General features: G+C 41.3%; 1 protein-coding gene across 2 annotated transcripts in view; it reads right to left on the reverse strand.

Moving 5' to 3' along the window:
- Positions 1-19008, reverse strand: part of HMCN1 (hemicentin 1) — a 451483-nt gene that overhangs the window by 85482 nt on the left and 346993 nt on the right. For both annotated transcript variants that reach the window (XM_019501224.1, XM_019501215.1), the window contains exons 64-72: positions 16785-16944; positions 15790-15914; positions 13213-13396; positions 12932-13029; positions 12130-12408; positions 10816-11012; positions 9568-9649; positions 8295-8431; positions 1022-1163 (exon numbers count right to left, since the gene is read on the reverse strand). In XM_019501224.1, coding sequence (XP_019356769.1) covers positions 1022-1163; positions 8295-8431; positions 9568-9649; positions 10816-11012; positions 12130-12408; positions 12932-13029; positions 13213-13396; positions 15790-15914; positions 16785-16944 — 1404 coding nt within the window. The remainder of the gene's footprint in view (positions 1-1021; positions 1164-8294; positions 8432-9567; positions 9650-10815; positions 11013-12129; positions 12409-12931; positions 13030-13212; positions 13397-15789; positions 15915-16784; positions 16945-19008) is intronic.

Consider the following 19008-nt stretch of genomic DNA (forward strand, 5'->3'; position numbering starts at 1 on the left):
GGGAACAAATGGGACTAACTGGCCATGAATAATTTTAGTTTGGAAATTAGAAGATTTATAGCTATCAGAGGAATGAGGCTCTACCACAGTTTTCTAACTGGAGTAGTAGGGCACCTATACACGTGCACTGAGGCTTCTCTGATGCGCTGTAATTGAGTCTGTTGGAGTGTGGTAATTACTGCGCTCCAGCAGGCTCCAGCATCATGTGGTATCAGAGTCCCCATGCTGAAAAACAGCAGTGGGGCTGCTTTAACTAAAGCTCAGTGGACAAACTTTAGTTAAAGCATCAGGTGATTTAATTAGGGCAGCTCTTGGAGATGCTTTAATTAAAACACCCACCTTCCAGAGCACATGTATAAATGCCCATAGAGATGCAACCTCCCCCCACAAAAACAACTTCCTAAATAGTTTTTAGATAGAGCATGATTAATTCACAAAAAACATTATATGATGTGTTTCCCTGAAGTAGCATGGGATTAGAATGGATGTCTCAAGAGGCCAGTTCCACTCCAACATTCCTAGTATCTCCACTGAACATAGTATTTCCTCAACTTAGTGCGTTTATGCCCTAGCATACTAGAGTCGACAACTTCTGTCCTCCCTTCTTCAACTGCCATCACCCCTATTTGCCCTGCCACCAATTCCCCAGCAGCAATCAACAGCAGGAAGAAGTGACAGCAACTGGGGGCTGTGTTTCACCCATACACCCATTAGGACCCTTTGGCTTTCCTTCACCCCGCAAGGGGAACCACTGATCTTACAGCTTTATGTCATCCTATGATTTCTGACCTTTTTATGACAGGCATCACAGGCATATAAGGCAAGTGACCTGCCTTTGTTCACCAAGCAGGCCTCTGCCAAAGCCAGAACAGAATAAGGGCTTCCAATTGTCAGGCCACTGCTCTATACACACATTTGTCTGTAAAGAAACTAGAAAACCAGATATTCTGCCTTTTGAACTCCCACACAGAAATACTGTGCAAAATTTCAAATAATTAAGAATCAATCCAGTAATTTTTACCATTCACAGTCAGCACAAATTCTCTGGTAGTTTTTCCTGCAATGTTACTTGCCACACAGGTATAGGTTGCTGCATCCCCTAGGTCAGCATTATTGATCTGCAGGTACCGCCCACTGGACAGGATTCGAACTCGAGGAGTCCCCTAAGGAAAGTTGAACAAGTAAAACTAATTTTATCACAGTTTTCCATTACACAGATACAAAGTATTTCTTGTTACAGAGTAATAGGAACCATGATAGAGTGCCTAAGAAACAAACAGCCCAATTCACTGCTGGCATGGCTTCGTTTATTGCAATGAAGTTATAAGTATGAACAAAGCTCAGCAACCTTACTTAGAAAATTCCATTGTTGTTAAATCTTAACTACAATTTACAATCCTAAAATCCTTATTCAGGAGTGTTGCTTGAATAAGGAGGTTAGAATGGTGAACTGACTATTTTTTAGTTTAAATATAAATTAACAGTTTGACAGCATGAGACTGAAGTGCACTTTATCCATACTCAGGCACATTGCAGGTAGAGGAAATACAAATTTTCCAATGCTACTTTCCCAATCTGCCAAAGTCTTGATGTGCTGCAGCAGTACACAAGACTACTACTCTTTGGCCTCTGTGCTGAGATTGCCTGCCAGCTGTTAATGGGGAGCTGTTCAGCTCTGCATTGGGAATCAGCTAGTTTACAAAAGCTAATAACCAGCCATGAGATGTGAACATCTTTTGGTCCTTATTTGTCTGGGCCAGATTTGAAGCAGCACAGCACAGCAAACTCCAGAGTTCAAAATTATGAGTCAGGCTCCATACAACCGTGAAACTAATTTAAAAATCATTTGATTTAAAAAATCCTGAACATGGTGTTCTCTTCATTTTTTGGCTCTTGAGCCTCTCAGCTGGATTCTCAGTCTCATTTTCAAGCTTTACTACAAAACCACAAGGGGTAGATATTTATTTTTATTGTGAGGTTTTATTTTTTTAAGTTGCAATTCTCACCTTGTTATTTTATTCTGGAAGCTGGGGTTTTAAAGAACAACAAATATTGCAAGACTACCAAAAAACTGCAAGAAATGGCAACACTAGGTTTGGACTTTCATTCTATAACGTCTTCTGTGCAGGTATACTCCAAACCCATGCCAAGCCCCACTACAGCTCCATTGAGTCACAAGTGTTCCTCAGTGTGGAATAAATAGGCACATTGATACCTATGAGTTAATTACCCACCTTCCATAGCCAATCCCTTGGTTAAAGTCTGCTTTAAATGTTAAATGTTGGTATGTGTAAAAACTGATATGGGAGGGAGGGGGTTCTATGCTTCTGTGACCTGTATAAGTACAACAGATAAGACTTTAGAGCAGTGATTCTCAACCAGGATGACTTGAGATTCTTCCAAGGTCCTGTGGGGATGCCATGCAGTGTTAGCACTGTTAGATGTGCAAACATAATTCACAAGATAAACCCAGAGATACCAAATAGGACTCCATAGTGTCAAAAACATTCTGACCTGTTGTGGTCTTTCTGAATGATGTGCAACAGAAGAATTGCTCTATTATTTGTCTGTAGTCAAAACTTGAGTGAAAACTACAAGCTGACATTTTCCAAGGGGTGCCTTGAGTGCATCAAGGGGTACCTTGAGTCTATCAAGATTGAAAAGCACTGCCTTAGAGGCATCTACTATAATATCAAGGGAAATAAATTAGTTCACTCTTACGACTACAAAGTATTTTTAAAAACACAATAACATATATGATTTAGCTGTGCTCCAAAATACAATTCTTATGAAGGGTAAAAGTCCACTGGATTCTGCTTAATAAAACCTGAAAACACTGTTCTTTTATGATCTGATCTGAAGCTCAATTCAACTAACAGAAAGACCTGCACTGAATTCAGCGGGCTTTTAACTGAGTCCCTTGTGCCTCTCAATTAGTAAATACTCTTACTAAGGCCTGATCCTGTATTCCTGAGAATCTGAACCTTGTAATGTAAACAATGCCGATGTACAAGCAATACAATTCCTAGAGCTACAGGATGCAAGATCCACCTCTTGTTCTGGTGCTAGAGATGATGATGATACTACCAAGATACACAGGATATATACTCAATGTAGCTATTAGAGGTGGAACAGAGAAAAGATTGAAATATAACCAGTGGAAGGAACTTTTATTTAAAAGCACTTAAATGATAGGTATAAAAATATATGCTGGTTTAACATTATAAAAATGATAAATTCTGTTTAAATAATTATTAGGTCCCAATAATGTTGAAATAACACCATCCAAAAGCAAACTTTTTCCAAAGAATTCCTTTTGTTTTGTGAAATGGTCCACTTTGTTCAGGACAAAGGAGAATTGCTCAGGCTGAAGTAATCCCTCTTTCCATCTGTGTGTAAAGCTTCCTCCATGCCATTTGTTACTAGTAGGTTAATAATACTGAGGTTAAGAAAGCATTTGACAAATTGTGTTCCCAATCAAAACATCGCATTTTGCCTTATTAAGGCTGAGAGCATTCTGTCTCCAGTTAGACATCCAGGAGATCAAAACCAGACAAAGAAATGGAATAAATAATGGGGCTGTGTGAAACAGCATGGTTTTGTTTCAACTTCCATTTCGCCGTTTTGAAGGGACAGTGTTTCATTTCATTATTTCATTTCATTTCGACGCACTGTTCCATTTTATTTTGTCAAAACCGTTTTGCTGTTTCGAGGCGTTTCAACATTTCGCCCATAAGCTATAAGGGGAGATCTTGAAAATGCCTAAAACTTTGTCATTTCTTGCCTGATTCAGATGAAAATCGCAGGGATGGTAGCCCCTTCTGAGGGCACACAGTTTGCTAAGTTTTGAGGAGGTAGGTGCAGATGTTTCTGGGAAACTGCACCTCAAACTGTTCTAAACAAAACTTCTGACAGTTGCTGGCAGTGGCAGCCTCCTCTCATCCAGCATGCAGATCTGGGGGTCCACATCCCCAGGAGGGCTTTGGGGCTGTGCTGGATTCCTCCTGGTGGTCAAAGCCCCTTGAGCTGTGTGCTGGATAAGAGAAGGCTGCTGCTGCTGCTGCTGCAGCACTGAGGAAGATTGATGCTGCCACAAGTACCAGGTGGCAGAGGCAGCCTTCTCTCACCCAGTGCACAGATACAGGGGCCCACACCCCTGGGAGGGCTGCCAGGATGTGCCAGACTACTCTGGGGGTGCGAGCCCCCGGATCTCCACGCTGGATGAGCGGAGGCTGCCACTGCCACCTGGACCGGCGCTGGGGAAGATTGATGCTGCTGCCGGTCCCAGGTGGCAGAGGCCATAGCCCTCCCGGGAGTGCCGGCACCCAGATCTGCACACTGGATGAGAGGAGACTGCCACTGCTGCCTGGGACCAGTGCTGAAGCCAAGTAAGCCCAGCTTCGGAACTCAAAATGTTTTGAAACTTTCGAAACATTTTGAGTGCCCTCATTTTATTTTGAAGCCTTTTGTTTAGTTTCAATTTTTATGTTTCAAGCACAAAATGCATCAAAACAGCTTTGAAATTAAACTTCCAGTGAAATTTCGCACAGCCCTAGTAAATATACAAGTTGACAGAACTACACAAACACAGAAATGTAGCAAGGGATAAAGTAAACCCATTCTAAACATGTTGTATTTCAAATGGCAAATTATGAAAGAATTCAGTTTGGACTCTGTGGTTCTTTTGTTAAGCCCATGTGGATTTATTGTTGTTAAAATACGATAGATGGTTAGATTCTAGAAAAGGAAAACCTCTATTCAACCAAAACATCAGGACAGTGCAAGTATCACCACCTTGCTCAACTAATAGAGTTTCGTAGTTAGTAGGGTCAGAAGGGACCTGAGCAGATCATAAAGTTCAACCCCCTGCCATGGCAGGAAAGAGTACTGGGGTGAAACGACCCCAGCAAGGTGATTGTCTAGCCTTGTCTTAAAGACCCCCAGGATAGGAGCCAGCACCACTTCGCTTGAAAGTTGGTTCCAGATCCTAGCCGTCCTGACAGTGAAGTAGCGCCTCCTGATGTCTAATCTGAATTTACCCTCTGCCAGCTTGTGACCGTTATTCCTAGTCACTCCTGGTAGTGCTCGGGGGAACAGGGACTCCCCCAATGCCTGCTGGTCCCCTCTGACTAGTTTGTAACAGGCCACTAGATCCCCCCTCAGCCTTCTCTTGTGGAGGCTGAATAGGTTAAGGTCCCACAGCCTCTCCTTGTAGGGACTGCCCTGCTGCCCCCTGATCATGCGAGTGGCCCTCCTCTGGACCCTCTCCATGTTGTCTACATCCCTCTTGAAGTGCGGCGCCCAGAACTGGATGCAGTACTCCAACTTCGGCCTGACCAGTGCCACATAAAGGGGGAGTATCACCTCCTTGGACCTGCTTGAGATGCATCTGTGGATGCATGACAAGGTGCAGTTGGCCTTCCTGACTGCATCCCCACACTGCCAGCCCATTTTCATCTTAGCATCAATGATAACTCTAAGATCCTTTTCTGCCTCTGCACTGATGAGAAGGGAGTTCCCCAGCCTGTAGGTATGGTGCTGGTTCTTCCTCCCCAGGTGCAGCACCTTGCACTTGTCAGTGCTGAATCCCATCCTATTCTCATCTGCCCACCCCTGTAACCTATCTAGGTCCGACTGTAGCCTATTCCTTCCTTCTAGCGTGCCCACATACCCTGGCATCTTAGTGTCACCAGCAAATTTGAACAGGGTGCTTTTTACCCACTCATCCAAGTCACTGATGAAGATGTTGAACAGTGCAGGCCCAAGGACCGAGCCCTGCGGAACCCCACTGCCCACATTCCTCCAGGTCAAAAATGGCCCATCCACTACCACTCTCTGGGTGCGGCCCTCCAGCCAGTTGGCGACCCATTTGACTGTGCAGGTGTCGACACAGTCCCCCAGTTTTTTAACGAGAACGGGGTGAGAGACAGTGTCAAAGGCCTTCTGAAAGTCCAGAAAGACTACATCCATTGCTACCCCTGCATCTAAGGATTTGGTAACCTGGTCATAGAAGGCCACCACGTTGGTCTGACAGGACCTGCCTCTAATGAACCCGTGTTGGTTGCCCCTAAGCATACACTCCCCTGCTGGCCTCTCATGGACAAGTGCCAGAACAATTCTCTCAAAAAGCTTACCCAGGATCGATATACCTCAATCTTAGAATATATCTACACTGACATGCAATGTTGAGTTGCTTGAACTAGCTTAAGTACAAGAGGCAGTCTAGCCATGGCAGAACAGAATTTAGTGCTCCTGTGGTTAGTCTGCTTGTCACTCCAAGGGAACATCTAAATGAGATGCTGACTGTGTAGTAGTCCAATACTACTGCCCAATAGTGTTGCGTGGCAAAAACCATGATGTGATGCTACTGAGCAGTAGTATTATATCACTACACAGTAGCATCACAAAAAAAGTGTTTGCTGGCACTACTAAACAGTAACTCAGGTTACTATGCATTCATTTAGTACTTGTATAAACAGGTAGAAGAAATATAAGTACAAACTAGTACTAAATAAATGATTGGTAATGGCGTCTTTTGTAGACACATCCAATTTAGTCTGCAGCGTAGACATACTCTTAGAGGGAGAAAATACAGGGCTGATTAATCCTGCAAAAAAAATTCACATTCAACTGAATAACTGTGATTATGTTTCAATGACATGTACAAGACTCCTTAATTTATTTCCTTTATGCAAATTACTTGCATAGGTGGCTTTTTTCTTTCTTTGCTTTACATTAAAAATAATTTACATTAAAGGAAGTGAAATTCTCAGATACTTGTGTCCATATACATTTTCCAAAAGGGAAAATAATTTTTCAGAAGCCTTCACACAGACATGGTCAAATCTCTTTTTAACCCCTTGTTTACAAAAAGTCTCCTCCAGTTAAAGACAGAAACAATAGTAGATGAGATGACTTACATTTTCAACCACATCACTACAAATAAATAGCACCCAAGGAAATATGCGTGTCTCTGGTTGAACTACTCTGGTTCATTCCTTTGACCTAATCAGAAGATACTTTTGAAACAGTGTCTTCTCTATCACTGCACAGTTTCTCAGTATCCAAAACTAGGACACATATAATGAAGAATTCTAGCTCACAATTAATATCCAGACTTTGTGCTTTAAGTTTAAATTAGTTAAGGATTACATGGATGGGAATTCACTCCAATTTTTAAAAAGTAAGAGAAACATCCTTATACAAACTCCAGGCAGAGGAAGAGTTTGTGGAGCAGTCACTATTTGAAAATATAATTTTTAATGAATCAATTAATAAACTTTTTCCACAAGGGAAACAAAATTGGAATCAAACTCTTTTGTTCTGGAACCTTTTCTGATGTAGCCATGATTTCTCTTTGCCAGCTGAAAGATCATGTCAGTATTGTGATGGCTCCCTAGTTCAAATTATTTGAACTAACCCTATCTGAATATACAGGTATAATCCCTTGTCAGAGGAACCTGAGACACTCATACAAAAATAATGTCTGTACTCATCATAAAGGATGATTCATAGCTCATTGGCTACAGTTATGGGAGAGGCATCTAATGAGCTGCTGGTTTATCTTTATATTTTTTACTTACAAGTAAAAGGCAATATACAGTAAAAAAAAACCCTGATTACTCAGCATAGTTTGCAGTGTAGACATAACCTCACAGGGGCATCTTTGCCAAACACAGTGTAATATTAGGGATGGTCAACAGTCCAATGGGAAAGGGAAATGAAAAATCTGCATAGGCCTATGTGGATGATGAGCAATAGTTAACTATTCTGTTCTTGCTCCTCTGATTTAATCAATATGTATTTGATGACTTATATATGAAATTCTGAGTTAAGAGATGCATAATGTAGACCTACGGTGGTTACAAAAATGATTTGGTTACTCTTTTCAGTAAAAGGAATAATCTTCCCTTTCTAAATATTACTATAATGTGAGAATACATAAAATACTCAGAGTAAATGTATAGTGTAATCTTTCTCAGCTACCTTTCCTGGGAAGCCATTCAGGAGTATACCGAAGGCTTCTAGTATTGCTCAAAGGATCCAGGAGGAGAAAGGGATCCCCCTAAAGGAAAAGAAAACAAATAACTGAGGGGTGGCCAGTTCACATGGTTGCTTTCTTCATCTACTTATTTAGGGCCAGCTATAACTGGGCTAGGGCCACTCAACTTCCTTTTGATCTCAAGGAACTACAACTCTGTTGTGCTGAGAGGGCAAGTGAGTGGAATCAGAAAAAGTTCAGGCATCTTATGCAGAGATGCAACAGAGTGGTGGAAAATGTGCAGAAAATGTACCTGTAACAGTGCTCCATTTTTAAGCCATGTAATTGTAGGAGGTGGGACTGCATCTGACTTGCATTCCAATATAACTTGTCTATTCTGCAGCACAGTGACATCCTGAGAACCACTGGTGCCAGCAATGTTAGGAGGAACTGTTAAAAAATATTAAGAAAAAGAAGTGCAATAAATATGAACTTAAATATCTCTGTGGAAGAAATTTCAGTGTTGTTATCAAATAAGCTTTTGTGACTGATGCATAATATCAGCACTGCTACAATTAACTGGTTTTAGTTTTCAGTTCTTTTACCTGCACAATACATACCACCCTTATTTGACTGGTCACAAGCCACACTCAGGAAACCACTGATTAACAGAAATTAACTCAGAGTATACTTAGTAAAGAATCCAGCACTTAGCCAGGTGGAGCAGAGGTACCAAAATGGTTCCCTAACATTATCAGCAGACCTAGGAAAAATGAATCTCATTTTTATTGCTTTTATACAGGAAAAACAAAACCTCAATTTGATTTTTAAAAAATATTTCATTTTTTTTTGCACTGCCTGTAGGACCTGCATAATTCTGCAAGAAGCAGAAGTGGACTCATCTGAGGTAAATTTCTGCAACCCTACTTTTGCTACTGCATACTACATTACAATGAATGTCCTCCATAGGACAGAGGGGAAATTAAAGCTATCATCCTAGCCTCCCAAATCTACATTAACAAGATATACAAGGACTATTCTACACTTGAAGAAGCTTTGGATATCCTGCTTCATCTTCCATTTGATTTTTTGATAGCCTGTCCTTGTTATTCCTTCTCAGCCTCATTGAAAAAAATCCAAAGGATATTGATGCCTTTCAACCACCCTTGTGTGTTCTATTGTGAACAGTTACTTTGATATACAAATATTAAGTGTCTGAACCATGTGTAATATCATTTTCTCAAAGATATACCATTTTGTCTATCTTCCTGTCATTTGTCATCTTCCTTTACTTTTTTAAGAACAGGAATATGTAAAAGCAGAAGACTGAGAATTTAATAAACCTTTGCTTCCTTGAAAGAACTATGCTTTGTTACTTAATCCTTCCATCTTCTGTTCTAGAAAGAAGAGGACAGACACAATGCAAAACTCAGATCAGATCACTGAATGAGGTATATAGTCTTTTGTCTTGTAGAACACTTTTTAGTGAATATTCTCTAGCTTTTAAGAGCAGTTGATAGCTGCTGTTTTAGGTGTTATTAAGTGTCAAGGAACTCCAAATTAAAAACCCCAAATTAAAAACTTACCATGCACTCTTACTAAATATTCTTTATCATCATCTCCTGCAGGGCTAGATGCTAAGCATGTATATCTTCCTGTGTCTTCTACCTATGGGACACCCAAACAATTTCATCAGAAACTCCAGAATAGAAACAAATCAATTAGTCAGTGTAGTAAAAATCATAGAATCAAAGAAAATTAGGGTTGGAAGGGACCTCAGGAGGTTATCTAACCCAACCCCCTGCTCAAAGCAGGACCATCCCCAACTAAATCATCCCAGCCAAAGCTTTGTCTAGCCAAGTCTTAAAAAACTCCAAAGATGAAGATTCCACAACCTCTAAAGAACACGTTCCAGTGTTTTATTACCCTCCCAGTGAGCAAGTCTTTCCTAATATGTAACCTAAACTTCCCTTGGTGCAACTTGAAACCATTACTCTTTGTTCTGTCAAACAGATGATGACAATGATGTTTGTCAGGTAATGAAGATAATAAAAAAAAAAAACAAGGGCTAGATTGTGGACATTAAGACCCCTGGCAGATATTCAGTTAAAAGGCACAATGAGATCTGATCCACGATACCAATAATTGTGCTTCCTGCCATGCCACACTGTGTTGGGAGCCAGAATTGTGGGATTGGGGATGAGACCCCAATTGTGCACTATGGCCAGTGCAGGGGAAACCCAGACTCACGATCCTGATCTCCCTCTGCACTAGCAAGTAGCAAGCTGGGTGCCCAGTGTGCTTGACTCTGAAGCGCTACTAAGGCTGGGAGCCCCAAGCAGCTTATCAGCCTGGCCATATGTTCAGTTAATGGTGCAATGGGAACCAGCCATCCTGGAGTACATTTGAGAGCAGCAGGGCTGAATCACAGTAGGAATACATCTTAAGCTGTGGTAATAATGTACCTGCAGCTATATCTGTTCAGAAAACTTTCAAAGCAGGAAGTGAAGTATATTTTCTCCAACCCCAATTATAGTAGGCAGAACTACCTGATCTAGTATCTGACCATGGCAGTCAATTAATCCCTCTATTGCTCAGAGGAGTACATTGAAGATTATTAATAACTACAATGATTAGGACTGTGACTATGCATTTTGACAGAGAGATACCGCAATACCTGCTCACATTGTGCTGGTTGTAGACAAAGAAATAAGGGGGAAGGATGCCCTTATTGAAATATCAGTTCTATTTCCCATCAAAGTGCAGATCAAAACCAGTTCTGCAAAGTCCTCTAGTATTTCCAAACCAGCCTTAATTGAAAATGTATTGACTACCTGGGCACTAGCTATCCTAAGCACCTCTCCTCCTCTCAGGACATGAACATTTTCATTCTGGGGGAGCAGGCGCCCATCCTTCATCCAGGTGATTTTTGGGACTGGGATGCCAGTTGAAATGCAATGAAGTTCCAGTGGATTGTTAACAACCACAGATATTTCTTCTGATTGATCAGATCCATTGATATGAGGGGGATCTGCAGGAAGGAAAGACAACCCAGGTTCTTTACTTACATAAAAATTTACACTTCTAAAATATCATGGGCAGTCATATAGTTAAAGTAGCACGATACAATTAATTGGTTTTACTTTCCAATATTTTTATCTGTAAAATGTATCACCTTTCTTTGACTGGAAACAACCTATTTCCTAAACCACATTTTGGAAACTAATTGACAGAATCCAGCACTTAACCAGAGTGTGGAGGTATGAAAAGGGACTGACAGATGTGCAGGCCCCCGCTTTAACTCATGGTGCATAAAGCACCATGAGTTAGAGCTCTATCCTCCTCCCCACTTTCCTCCCTTGATTCAACATATATTTGCCTTTTAGGAATTGGCCCTACCTATAGGAGCCCTGAGAGCCTGCCTGCAGTGAAGTAACCACCCCTTTCCCTCAGTCCCCACTCCCCAGTCTGCAAGACGGTAAAGGCAAGAGGGGAGGGGGAGCAAGTTGCAGGTTTGGGTTTGCCTGGCCTGAGCTGAAGGAGAGGGGGCTGGGGGCTCCAATCTACCTGCCCTCCCTCCAGCTCAGGCCAGGCACCCTACAGCTTGCTCCCCCTCCCCTTTCCCCCCTTCCTTCCTCCAGACAGCCCTGACTGCACCACAAATTAATCCTAGGGAACACAAGTTCCCTAAGGTACTCCAAAGTGGAGTGCCTTCATTTGATCCCTCTTTTGATGAGTGTTAATTTGTCGTGCTATCAGCCATTTATAAAGTGTCTTGAAGCCATGCACATGTGTCACAGCACAGTTGTATAGAGTACTTTCAGGGGGCCGACTGCATGACAAATGTAACTTCTGTCTGCACCCAAAATGGATCCCTAACATTATCAATAGACATTAAAAAAAGGTTTATCACATTTTTATTACTTTTATACAAGGAAAGTAAAAACCAGTATAAAGATGTTTTACTGTGTTCATGTACAGCCCATAGGAACTGCTTAGTTCTACAAACGGTTGATTCATTTGGGGGAAATTTTGCAACCCACTAATGCATTAAATTTCTGATTGGGTGACTGACTTGCTGTGTAACAGTGAGCATCTCATATTCATCTATCACTTGCATATTGTTTGACTGGACAATTAACACTTACCCAGGACTTTTAGGGTGAAATGTTTGCTAACTTCCCCTGCTTCATTGGCGGCTGTGCAGGTGTATCTACCCGTGTCATCAATCTCTGCCTTTGCAATATGAAAGACCATCCCTTGATTACTTATAGTCATATTGGGTCCAAGACTCAAAGCCTGCCCATTTTTAAGCCATGACATCTTAGGGGTGGGTGTGCCATCACTTAAGCACATAATTGAAGCAGTATTGCCTTTCACAATAATCACTTCCTCTGTTCCTCCTGCATTATCCATGCTTGGTGGTACTGAGGAAAAAGACAAGGTTATTATGGAATGCACTTAAAAGCTAACTCTTACCCCAAAAATGCACTGTAGTTAAGCAAATAATTTTCTAGGTATCTTATACCTTAAGTTAGTGTGTTCATGGAAATTCAAATAGGAATAATACTCTATGTATATTGAACCATGAAAAGTCTATAATACAGTATATATGCCAATGAAAGTAAATGTGGTTTTAAGGTTAAAATATTTTTTTCTGTAAATAAAATTTGCAAAACTGAAAAGTTCCATAAAACAACTGCAGAAGATACACTTTAATAGAATCCACACTGTTGTATTAGTAAGAAAGAATACAGAACTTGTTCCTTGAGGGAAAAAAAAAATATACCCTTTCAAGGTTAAATATATTTATATTATCCAGATTGTTTCAGTCAGGACAAAATTTCTCATTCTTACATTTAGGATATTAGCTAAATAATGTGACTTTTTTCACTTTATGAAAAAGTGAAAAAATGTGACTAAGAAAGTGAATATGCCAAAAAGACTTACCATAAACTTGAAGACTGTAATGTTTATTGTCAACTCCAGCTCTATTAGATGCTACACAAGTATACACACCAACATCAGACAGGTGAGCTCTCGCAATTCTGAAGAAAATACAAATGAAGTTATAGCATACAAGGGTACAGAGGGGCTGCATTATTCCACCTAGAATATGATAAAATCTGGTCCAAGAGGGCCAAATTTTAAATTTGTCTGTGCCAGTAGCAGCAGAGTTGCCTAGATTTACCCAAAATTACCTTACCTATATAATTTGACTAACAACTCACCTGAGAATCTGTCCAGCGGACAGCAACCTGATTTGAGATGAGACAGAAAGAGGAAGCCCATTTTTAAGCCAGTTTATTTGTGGAGGTGGAGTGCCAGTAGCAGTGCATTCAATGTTTACAGAAGTGTCCAATAAGGCAGTCAGTGCCTCTGGTTCAACCTTATTATTGAGTATTGCTGGTGGAACTACATTTTAGGACAAATGAAGAAGAGTGGTGTTAAAATTAGTTCTTCAAAATTCTCTCTATTGCTTGAGTGGCCTCATCTTGCCCAGACCCCCTGGGTGCTAAAGACAGAACTACAAAAATGAAATAAGATCAAAATAGGAATATTCCTACAGATTCCAATTAATATTCAAGTAAGTACAGGGTTCTTCATTGTAGCAATCAAGAAATCCTTTAACATCAGTAACTGAGGGTCACACACCTAATTTACATATACATTTATAGTATGAGCATCAAGTGTATACAATACAACCAAGAACCCTACAATAATAACATTTGTCATTCCTGGATTTATTAAAATTAGTTGGAGACTATAAATAAAACAAATTACAATATGTAAATTAATCAACTGTGCCCTCACAGATGCATGGAGCCACACTGTCCTACAAAGACCTGGGATTAGCTTTTATTCATTAAGAAATGGCCAACATCTGCTTGCCCTAATCCTGACTCTCTCCAGCCAGACTCTCTCCAGCTCAACACCAGGTATAATGACTGACACCTGTCTAAAATGCTACCAAAGCAGAGTTCCATTTATTCCACATCACTAATAGCATTTTATAGCCCTTTTTCCACAGCTATAGATGACAGTACGTAAGATGACAGGGGCAGATCCAACGGGGGTGTAATGGTGCAATTGTACCCCCCTTTGATTCTTGGTCTACCCAAAGTTTAAAAGCAACTGCCTGGCAGGGGCAGCTGCATTTTTGTTCAGGCAGCAGTAAGGGAGTCATAGTAATCTACCTGGTTGCTTCTAAGATGGTAAAAATTCTCTCTCCTTTTTAGTGGTCTTGATGTTCCACTAATAAAGGTACCCTTTTGCCATGTTAGCTGCCCCTGGTAATCTAGCTCGTATTTTACAGCTCTGAAGACTGTTTAACTCTAGCTAAAATAATTAACTCAGATGTGAAAACAACTTTCAGCAAAGCACTGGATGTACTGTTAAGATGCGTAGGAAGGCTTGAATTTATTCCGTGACTCTGAAAACAAATGTACCATTTATTGTAACAACTTTGGGATTAAGGACATCATATTTTTTATTATTTTTGCCTAGTTTGCTGTTTTTTTTGATACACAATACATCATGTAGAAAATTACTGAATATTCCAATTAAGTTACATTTGTTTTGCTTTATTTTTAAACTAAATAATATAGCCCTGGGCCCCTAACATATTAAAAAGGCTTTTAGTTTCTTTTTAACTGGAGAAAAATGTGTTGGTATATTTGATGATGTATCGCACCATCTGCACCCCCCCGTTTTCAAAATCCTAGATCCACTCATGGTTAAAGAGAATTATGAACACTGTCATCCATGGCATATTTGGTATGACACAAGCAGGATATGGTCCAATATTTTTTCCAATTGCTTAAAATCTTTTATACAGTGAATACTTTTCAAAACAAAAACACTTAATATTCCAGCTCATTGCTTTTATATTCCAGTTTTAGGCAAGCATAATTCAATTGGAATAAATAGAGCTAAAATGATGTAAAGCTGGAGTAAATCAGTAGTTAATATGGCCTACACCAGTGGTTCCCAACACAGTACTCGTGGGCACCATGGCACCCCCCGCCCCCAAGGCTTATTCAGGTGCCCATATGCATTTTCACGATCAGTAAAAATCATTATTCCAACAAAACTGCTGTTACTGCCAACTGAACTTAGAACAGCAACACTTCTAAATTTTTTTCACAAAATGTTTTTTCTACATACCTCAAGGTACCGGGCATGGATCATGAATGCTGCAATGGTGGGGTGGATGGGGCATCCCACAGAAGTGCAGGGCTCCCCCCTCCCCCCGTGTGCTCGGCAGCGAACCTGGAATTGGATTAGAAATACTTCCGGTCCACTTGTGAGTCTGCCACCGACCATGGGGGGTTCCCCCTGCACCTCCCTGGCTCTGCAATTGGTTGCAGGGGGACCCTGGCTGCCCCTCCCCTGACCCAGGAAGCACCAGTCACCGAGCCAGGGAGACTGGTGCTTCTGGTCCACTTCCTGGTCTGCTGTAGAGTGGGCTGGGGACCCCCCCATGTTCCTGTGGGATGCTCCATCTGCCCCACCGTCTCAACATTCACAAGCCACCTGGTACCTTGAGGTATGTAGAAAAAAACATTTAAAGCTGTGTCTATGTCCAAATCGCCAAATCATTCCAAATCTCTCCAGTTCGATTCAAAGAGACTAAAGGGTCTCCAAATTGGATTCAGATTTGGAGATTTGGCCACTGAATTGGGCCGAATCTCCACCGAATCAAATCAGCAACTGAAGCTTCGCACAAACCTAGCGCTTACTACTCCCTCCCCAATAAAACCCAGAATAATACATCAAACATCAATGTGTCACCTGTAGAAACGCACCATATACATTCAGATTGAAAATTCGGTCTTCTTCTCCTGCTGGATTAGTAGCCACACAAGTGTATTTCCCCACATCCATTGTTAGAGCTCTGAGAATATTTAATGTGCTGCCATCTGGTGTCACTCTGCATAAAAGGTCAAAGTACAGTATTTATTTACACATTCCAGCTCATTTTCACATTTCACTCAAGTCACCCCATTCCTTATCGAAATTCTAGTCTCCGTCTTTGTTTTTAATCTAGTTATATAAGGGTATTTTTCTGAGTTTGAGTGAATGCTTTTGCTGTTTCAGCTTCCACTTGCATTCAGTTCCATCACAAACTTCAAAGAATCTATATCCCAAAGAATGAGAATCAAGTGGGTCCATTATTATTACTGTTTCCATACAGCCTTCACATAATAGAAATGGCTAAGGAAAAATCTGGAGATGTTTTATGTACACACCTATCAAGCATTTAAAAATGAAAATAAAAACTCAGAATCAGGGAATATATCACCTTCCCAGAGTTGCACATCTTATTTTATCAGCCTAGTAGTTTAGGTTGCGTCTCTTGACTGTACCAGATAAGTGGCTGGCATAAAGATGACATACAAGCACCTTTACGCCTTGTTTGGCCCAAGTTGTATCACCACCACATGGCTGGTTGCAACAATCTGACCCATTATCTCACCAAAATTGCATCGTCTCACAAACCTATGCTGGACTGACTTCAAACATAAAAACTAATTCTGCATAGAGCAGGAGAGGGAAGAAAAACACCCTTACTACTCCTACCTGGACAGCTAAATGTACTAAGTAAAACAAGGTAGAGAAGCAGAAAATCAACATGATTGACAAAATATCCTAAAGTCACAAACATGAAAGATCTGGAAACATATTAGCCCATCTGAATCAACCCCTCTTACAGGAAAGTATGTTTGGTTCCCAGTTTTCTCATCTCTCTGTCTGTACTGAGAATTCAGAATGAGAAGATGCAGTGCACATTTTTACTTGCCTTATTCTTTGTGATTCATTACTAGGAACTTGTTTTCCATCTTTAAGCCAGTGCAAAACAGGTGTGGGAATACCATTGGCATTGCAGACAAACTGGAAACTTTCCCCCAGAAGGACACTGACATCACTTGGCATTTCCGATCCAGCAATATGTGGAGGAACTTTGGAAGGGTCAAGAAGAGAATAATCAGTTTTTCCAATAAAACAAAAATGGACCAAATGCTAACCTGTACTGGGATATATCAGCTGTTTCAATGGAATATTCCCACTTATTCTAAATTAACAGTGTTTGGAGAGACTTCTCCTGACAGAATAGTTACAAAAAATGAATAAAAAACATGTTTAACCATTCATCTATTCCCTCCAATATATGCAGCGACCAGTTTATGTTCAGCAGATTGATAATACTAATAGAAAAGGCCAGTTAATATGCATAATATTAAAATAATCTCTGCCCAAAAACAGGGAAGAATCAGTGGTGAATGTAGAAGTGGATGGCAACTTGGGCAGCAGCAACCACTAGATGATTGAGTTTAAGATCCTGAGGAAAGGAAGAAAGGAGAGCAGCAAATTAAGGACCCTCGTCTTCAGAAAAGCAGACTTCGACCCACTCAGGGAACTAATGAGCAGGATCCCCTGGGAGGCCAATCTGAGGAGAAAAAAAGAGTGTCCAAGAGAGCTGGTTGTATTTTAAAGAGCCGTTGCTGGATGTTTATGAATGAACCACCCTAATACACAGGAAGACTAGCAAGTATGGCAGAAGACCAGCTTGGCTTAGCAGGAAACTCTCCAGTCAGCTAAAACACAAAAAGGAAACTCACAATAAGTGGAAACTTGGACAAATGATTAGGCAGGAGTATAAAAGTATTGGTCAGGCATGTAGGGATGAAACCAGGAAGGCCAAATCACAATTGGAGCTGCAGCTAGCAAGGGACATGAAGGGTAATAAGAAGGGTTTCTACAAATGTCAGCAACAAGAGGGAGATCAGGGAAGGTGTGGATCCCTCACTGAATAACAGAAGCCAACCTAGTGACAGACGATGCATAAAAGGCTGAAGTACTCAATGCTTTGTTCACATCAGTCTTCACAGGTAAAGTCAGCTCCCTGGCAGCACAGTTTGGGGAGAAGGTGAACAGCTGATAGTGGTGAAAGAACAGGTTAGGGGCTAGTTAAAAAGCTGGATGTATATACATCCTTGGTGCCAGATGGGAGGATGGAGGTGATGCACTGGAGAGTGCTGAGGGAGTTGGTTGATATGACTGCAGAGCTGCTGGCCATTATCTTTGAAAACCCATGGTGATTTGGGAAAGGCCCCAGATGATAGGAAAAGGGCAAATATAGTGACCATCTTTAAGAAAGGAAAGGAAAAGGAACTGGGGAACTACAGACCGGTCAGCCTCACCTCAGTTGCTGGAAAAATCATGGAGCAGGACCTCAAGGAATCCTTTTCTAAACACTTGGGAGAAAATAAAGTGATCAGGAACAGTCAGCATGGATTCACCAAGGACAAGTCATGCCTGACCAATTTTCTACGATGAGAAGACTGGCTCTGTGGATGCGGGGAGACTAGTGGATGTGATATACCTTGATTTCAGCAAGGCTTTTGATATATGTTGTTTCCCACAACATTCTCACAAGCAAGCAAAGGAAGTATGGGTTGGATGAATGGACTGTAAGATGGATAAAAAGCTGGCTGGATTGTTGGTGTCAAAGGGTAGTGTCACGGGATGGGGTCCCTAAGAATGGCTGTGTTACCCCTAAGGCCCCTTGACTGTGCCAGTGGGCCTGATGGGCCTCTATTCTCTATTCTCACCCACCACGTCTTGATGTATTTTTGTAATATAGGGAGGCTGCCTTCATATCCTGTTGGACACAGTCTTGATGGATTTCCCTGAACCTTGTGAGTTCCGTTTCCAAATAGGTGTCCCGGGACACCCCAGCCTTATCGGCTATATGTGTGGCTCTGTGGCAGGGCACTGTTTGTGCCTGCCACTTTAATGCCTTGAGCTGGCAGCTGCCAGGTGCCTGATGAGGGCAGCCATTTTGAACCTAGGGCTGCCATATAAACAAGGCAGTTCTGTTGCTGGAGGCCAGGCAACAATACTGTCTGGCCGGAGGGCTGCTGGTGTCATCTGGAGGTAAGGGAGGAGCTGTAGGGGATGGTAAGGAGGCTCCTGGTCCTGGGTATGACCTAAAACTGCACCCTGCCAGGAGTGGGTAGCCG

The sequence above is a fragment of the Gavialis gangeticus genome, unplaced genomic scaffold (assembly GCF_001723915.1).
Source record: "Gavialis gangeticus isolate Ggan-Ray unplaced genomic scaffold, GavGan_comp1, whole genome shotgun sequence".
NCBI classification, from domain to species: Eukaryota; Metazoa; Chordata; order Crocodylia; family Gavialidae; genus Gavialis; species Gavialis gangeticus.